The sequence below is a fragment of the Natator depressus genome, chromosome 15, assembly GCF_965152275.1.
Source record: "Natator depressus isolate rNatDep1 chromosome 15, rNatDep2.hap1, whole genome shotgun sequence".
Taxonomy (NCBI): Eukaryota; Metazoa; Chordata; order Testudines; family Cheloniidae; genus Natator; species Natator depressus.
Window position 1 is genome coordinate 27,765,282 of NC_134248.1, and position 6,734 is coordinate 27,772,015.

At 42.9% G+C, this 6,734-nt stretch overlaps 1 protein-coding gene across 2 annotated transcripts; it reads right to left on the reverse strand.

The window, feature by feature from the left end:
• Positions 1-568: 568 nt before the first annotated feature.
• RPL6 (ribosomal protein L6) lies at positions 569-5,835 on the reverse strand. 2 transcript variants are annotated; one of them, XM_074972368.1, is made up of 7 exons: positions 5,746-5,835; positions 4,607-4,771; positions 4,412-4,510; positions 3,097-3,240; positions 2,399-2,447; positions 1,552-1,736; positions 569-758 (listed from the first exon to the last, which is right to left on the reverse strand). In XM_074972368.1, the coding sequence occupies exons 2-7, from the start codon at positions 4,769-4,771 to the stop codon at positions 606-608; spliced, it is 795 nt and encodes a 264-aa protein (XP_074828469.1). In that variant the 5' UTR covers positions 5,746-5,835; the 3' UTR covers positions 569-605. The 2 variants fall into 2 exon arrangements, with proteins under 2 accessions (XP_074828469.1, XP_074828468.1); XM_074972367.1 differs by lacking the exon at positions 5,746-5,835 and adding an exon at positions 5,607-5,639.
• Positions 5,836-6,734: the final 899 nt, after the last annotated feature.

Below are 6,734 nucleotides of genomic sequence, written 5' to 3' on the forward strand. Positions count from 1 at the left end.
GATTTGTCAAAACACCCCCAGCAAGTCTGTCAGAGCCAGAAACTGAAACAGGACTTACTCCCACATCACCAGTAAGGAAGTTCAATGTTAGTGAAAGCAGAAATACCATGGGAGTCATACATACACATGTGAACATTAAAAAGTTAGTAGTTATGGATAGAATAGTTATGGAAAGTTTCCTGTCAAGACAGACACTTGGTCCATTTATGGCAGGACATGGAAAAATATAAGAACACTGACTAAAAACCTTGAAAAAGTTTACCCCAATTTGTCACTACTACTAGCCAGAAGCCGTAAGGACCTGTGGAGGATATCCTTCCCAAGCAGTGTGAGCACCAAGCCTAGCACTCTTATCATTTGGATTTTAAATGGGACTAATGGTTTTAACAGTGCATTTCTGAAAGCTGTCACTTGCTCGTGTCATGTAAGAAACTCCATCTGTTCAAAATGCAGGGCAACATTCCTCAAAATAGCACAACTTAAAACCACTAGCAATTTTCTTATTCAATCCAAACTCTGTTAAGATATGCACATTACAAAGCTAATTATAACTGGAATCAGACAAACCTCAGTTTTTTCCCAATTTTAATGTGTTTTCAGAAAATTTAGAACACCAATTTGTGAGGATAAACTCCATTGGAGAGAGAAAATACAGAACGCAGGTAGCCACGGAGCTGAGGCACCTTCTTGATTATTGGCAGGATTTGAGAGTCCACTGTCTTCTGATCTGCCTTGCGTTGTTCTGTTATCTCATATTTCTAAAGAACAAAATTAAGAGAGAGTTAAAATACTACAGAGATTTAGACACAGTTGGTTATCCCTACAGAGCTAAGGCTGGCTTCTTGCTTCCTGCCATGCCAAGGGCTTTTTCACTGAGTAAGCATTTCTCAGCATTCACCTGGAATTTTCCTTTCCAGGGAACAAAAAAACCCAACCAAAAATAGTTCTATCAGGGCCACGGGACTCAAGTCACCTCCAGTAGATAATTAAAGCTGTTTGAGTTTACACAACTGATAAGAGTTTATCTAAAAGAATAGGAATAGACCTTAGCTAAAAAGAGCTGTTGCTAAATTTTATCAGCTGATGCAAACGGAGCCCCTAAAATCACAATACATGGAACACTTATGGACAAGAGACCATAGAATGCACATTAAGAAAATTCGGGGCTATTTTATGACTCCGTTTACAGTACATGATTGAGTCCATGCACACTGGAGACGCTGCTTTAAGAAGCTGTGTTCAAGCACCTCCTCAGTATGGAGTTATTTTGATAACAGCAACATTTTAAGATGTCTTTCCCCCAGTGTTAGACACACACACGGGGGGGGGGGGGGGGAGGTAATATCTGAAAAGCCCTATATCTCGAAAGTCTGTCTCCTTCACCAACAGAAGTTGGTCTTAAAAAAAAAAAAAAAAAAAAAAAGGATATTACCTCACTCACTTTGTCTCGAATATCCTGTGACCAACAGCTGTTGTCAGATTCATGCATTTTAGTGGACTTGACCTTGCTTTCTTTTAAAATGTTCTTAAAAATTACATTTGTTTCCTTACTTCTTTCTCAGTGTCAAAGATCTCGCCTTCTTGATGTTTGGGCTTACGCAGCCTCTTCTTCTTAAAGTACGCATCAGTGAGATGTTTTGGAAGTTTCACCCCAGATATATCAACCTTGGTAGACGTGGCAATAACAAATTTCTGGTGAGTTCTGCGCAGAGGGACACGATTGATAGCCAAGGGTCCTGGTGGCATAGAAAAATACTCAGAAGGAGTTGCAATGTCAGCTTATCACCGGAGAAACAGTACTCCCTTTCTAGTTTGTGTCTTTAGCTACACTAAAAGGAAGGTCACTTTTCATTAGGATGATTAGTTTGAAGCGATGCTCTTCTTGCAGAGGACAGTTGGCTTCACTTACTAAAATCCGAACTAATAAAGAAAATTAGGAGACCCCTTTCTCAAGACTTCTGATAATGCTAAGAGTTTCCTTGCATTGTCAGTATTTCCAGGTGTTAAAGCACAGTGATACTTTATTAAAAATGTGTTCTTTAATGTTAAACTTTTTGAATCTCTCAGTAGCTCCACAAGGCTTAACTGCAAGTTATTGTTACTGCCAATGATGTGCCCTCTTTTTCTAAAGGAAGGGCACTTCACTCCCTTTCTCAGATTTCCAGTGCTATCCAGTGTTTCTAGAACTGGAAGACTGAATGATATCAGAACTTAGAACAGTCATATCACGGGTACCTCAGGCTAGTCAGAAAAATGTCTATTCACAGACAAGGGATTTGGTGTTATTAGGGAAGTACAACAATGCCAATCATGGTAGAGTCTGAAGACAGGCTGTCTGGACAGACTTACAATGAATTCAACAGGAATTAAACAGACTTGAGTGAATAAAGTTTCTTACCTGTTACCAGCAACAGACCACTAGCAAGCTGCTTCAGGAAGACCACACGCTGAAAACCAAACACAATAGGACATTAGTCTCAGACAGCAAAGCTAAATGCAGTTTGATGTCTGGGAAAATATCAGGAGCTGATTTTTGTACAAAAAGTTTCAAAGGAGGAGACGCACACTTTAGCCAGAAAGGCAAAACGCACAGCAGTACCAAATCCACAACACTGTAGAACAAAAACTATTCTGACAGGACCCATTTCCAATGGCTAAGGAAACCAAACTAGAAACGTAAGTAGTTGGACTACGTTTAATTGTCTAGAACAGAATTTAAAAAACTGGAACAGGAACTGGCTTGGGACCCAACAACTGCATTCCTAAGCAGCCCCTTTTGTAAGTTATATGGGTTTACATTGGGCAAAGTCTGGCAATCAATCAACTGCAAGTCCCTCCAATTCTTTATCTATCACAGAGGTATAAAAGGCATGGGCTACACTTCAATTTACAAATTGATGTACCTATGTCAGTCAGGGGTGTGGGGAAAACCGCCGCCCCTACCACTGACTGAAAAACTCCTTCTGTTGGTGTATGCTGCATTTACAATAGGGGGCTCTGCCATCAGAGGCTCTGTAGAGTATACAGAAACTTCTTCAAAATATTGGTAGAGCAGATGTGGCATGGAAGGGTATATGAAAGACAATTCTCCTGTACCTTGCCTCTGTGGCGACCAGTGAGAATGATCAGAACAGTTCCTGGAGTAATAGAAGCCCGCAGTTTCCTCTTGTGTTGGCAGAAGGGCTTTTTGCCATGACTCAAGAGCTTGCGAGGAACATCTTCAGTTGGATAATATCTAGGCTAGAGAAAAAGCAGAAAATTAGCAGCCAGAACTGCACTTTTACTATTCCATCAGTGAACTTAGTGAAAACAGTTTAATCTGAGTTTTGATCCTTCCGCTTTTAGTGGATGCAACACCTCTTCTCTCATGGGAAGACTATCTTTCCTAAAAGGCCATTTCCACCCTATTCCCCTTTAGATTTTGTGTTTCTCTGTTGTACACAGGATTCACTTTGCTGCAGGCTAGCCTCTTATAGAAACTGGCACTTCTGAGCGATACATATTAGGTACACAATGTTGCATTTTGCATCAGATAGCTAATCAGTTACACAGCATAGAAAAAAATAAAAGTATATTATTTGTGATTGTGTTTACAATTCACTAGAGAAGAAATGCCAGACTGTGCCCTACTGTGCTCCTCATTCATAGGCCTATGCCCATTCAAACAATGAACCTAGTCCATCATGGAGGGTGTCAGGGTATTCCCATGGAAATCTCCTTAATGCTGCATGTAGTAGTCTCCCTTACATGTCAACAGGCAATCAGCCCAGTAATATACACCCAGAAGCCAACGGTACACATTCTCTGATTCAGGCCATGTCTACACTGCCCCACAGAGGTGTGAATAGCAGTGCTGTAGCTCCCCCATGTGAACACTGTGGGTGTGAACTAAAAGATTCCTAGTTTGCCTAGAACAGCTGCTCCCCAGCTTTATTGTTAAGTGTACCACCTTCTTTTTAATAAAAAAATTATTGTGAAGTAAATGTATGGGACATCAAGCTCCCATAGCATCAGTGGTGCACACACCAGTTAGGGAACACCTGTTCACAAAAGCCACATTAAATATAAACGTGATGTGCATATCTCTTTAAAAGCAAGACTCTTACTCCCCACCCCACTTCTTTTAACCCCCCAACCCAAACCCGATATATTAATGAGTCACTATCTTAAATGCAAGTATCTACATAACACTTTTACAGTGCTATACAGGCAATCTATAGTGGAGATTATACTGTCTCATAGCCCACAAGTACATCAACAGCAGCACTCTCTATGGAAGTTTTTCATTACAAAATAGGAAGCATATTCTCTTGTCATCTACGTCAATGCAACTCTGTAACTCAGTGTTTAGCAGGAACAAAATTCTGCTTGTTCAATGCAGTTATTTTCCCCCCCACTAATCTATTCTTACCATTTTACGAACTTTTACCACACGGTTGCCTCCATTCTTATCTCCCCCAACTGGTTTTGTGAGGGTAGCAGGTGCTTTCTCTCTTTTTTTCTTTTCTATCTATTAACAAAACAAACAAAAAAATCAAACAAGGTAACTTGTGAAACTTGAGACACAACGTCATTAGTTAAACGTGGAAATTCATTCCCTTTATACCTTTGTTTCTGGCGCATCATACTTGCGCTTGTACATGGCTTTTCTGGCATACATTGCTGATCGGGAATATTTCCCAATTCCTCGGGCCAGCACTGGGTTACGGCTTGCATGGTGCTTTCTAGGCTTCTTTGCCTTCTTCTCACCTGCCTTCTTCTCGCCTGCCATCTACCAAATATCAAAATAAAGTATAAGTGATGTGTCACATCAAACAAAGAAACTGCACAGAAAAAATGAAATGGCTGCAAAAAACAAAAGCAAATTATACTTAAAAAAAATCCACGGTGTTCCTACTGTGGTCTTGAGACTATTTGGCTATATTTACTGTACTATCTACATGGAGCCTAATCAAGATGCACAGGACACCACATCCACTGCATCTCGCTTGTAACACAAGGCCACCTATATAGTAAATATAGGTGCTACAATTCAGATACCTGACCATGTCCAAAAGTACTAAAGCAGAGATCCCAGGTAAGAGGAAAATGCAAATACAAGTTGGGGCTACAACTGCATGACAGCCCATAGACTAGGGAAGTAGAGAGAGGGGCAATAGCCAGCTTCTCATGCCCAAGGGCACAGCAACATGGTGACTTGGGGCTTTTACATGCTCTACTCTTGAACATGCCCTAGACAGAGTCCCCAACCTAGGCAAGGCTCAGACATGATTTACCGCAAGGAGAAGAGACTGGAGGAGAAAGAAGAATCCCCGTCCTCTCTGTGCCCACCACCCATACGATCTGCCTCCGGCTGGAGCGTCCTCATACGTTTCGGACCAAAGGGTTCAAGCCGGGCTGGGGCTGCACTTTACAGACTCCCAACCTCTGCTCCGGCCGAGTCTGGTCGGCGCCCGGGGAAAGGGGCTCCTAGGATCACCCCCCACCCGAGGCGCTATTCAACCCATTGCGGCGGCTGCCGGATCCCCAGCCACACAGTCACCATAGCGGGCCAACCGCGGCCTACACCCCCCGGAGTCACCGGGGCTCGCGAACTCCGCACATACGTGCGTCCCCGCATGCATCCGGCCTCCCCGGAGCCACCGAGCCGGACCCGCGGGCCCTTCAGAGCCTCCTCAGGGCAGATGGCGGCGGATAGTAGTTACTGCTCCCCAGCAATAAGCGCCGCCACTCCGCCATTCTTACCTTCCTAGAAGGGAAAGGGAGCAATATCCGGGAACCCGGCTCTAAAGCGAGCCCAGCGTCTGACGTCACCCCGTCCACTCCGGGGCACGCTGGGAGATGTAGTTTGTGGTCTATGGCGGTTGCTGGCTGCCTGTAGGTTTCACTACGGAGCGGGGGAGGGTCAAGATCTGGGTCAAAGGGAGGACACTCTCGCCCTCTGGTTATAGAAGGGGGTAGTGGGATTTGGTCACGAGTGGGACTGACCGGATTCTATCTTGGCTGGGGTTGGAGAAGAAGGTATGTGATGTGTTGAGTAGTTACAGGGCTTATGGGTTCTGTTCTTGGTTCTGCAGATGACTTAACCCCCCTCTCTAATGTAGCAAACAGCTAAGTGTTTAACTTCACTACCTGGAACTTGTAAAAGTTACGTTTGTGTTAATCTGCAGAATTGGGGCCTTGATTAATAATAAACCTACACCTATCAGCGTCATGGTTCTATATAGTTTAGTTTACCAGTCTGCATATAGCTACTTCACAGAGTTGTATAAAGGTTACTTAAGGTGACACTATTGACTTGAAAAACACACTTGTAGACAAAAATTGTACCTATTATGTGTAACCCCCAACTATAAATGAAAGTTTGTTTCTTTGAATTTTTGAGAGCATTTTTAATACAGTATTTTGTAGATGGTTAGTTGCGGTTCCCCTCTCATGCAGTAGGGTAACTCCAGCGGGGGGAGTAGATGCCTCGTATTTTTGGAAGAGGATTTTTTTAAAAAATAGCACTGTTTAAAAAAGGATCTCGATCAGCAAACTGATTTTTAAAAAATACTCATTAAAATCAAGTTAACGTATCGCCTCAGATCGTGTTTGTAAAAGATTTCGATGAAAGGTGCTACTTTAAGTACAAGGTGTTACCACGAGACATTTGAAATTGGATCCTGAGCATGCAGAGAGTTCTCAGAAGATGCGCCTATGGGCGCACGCAGAGCTCCTCTAAAACATCCAGC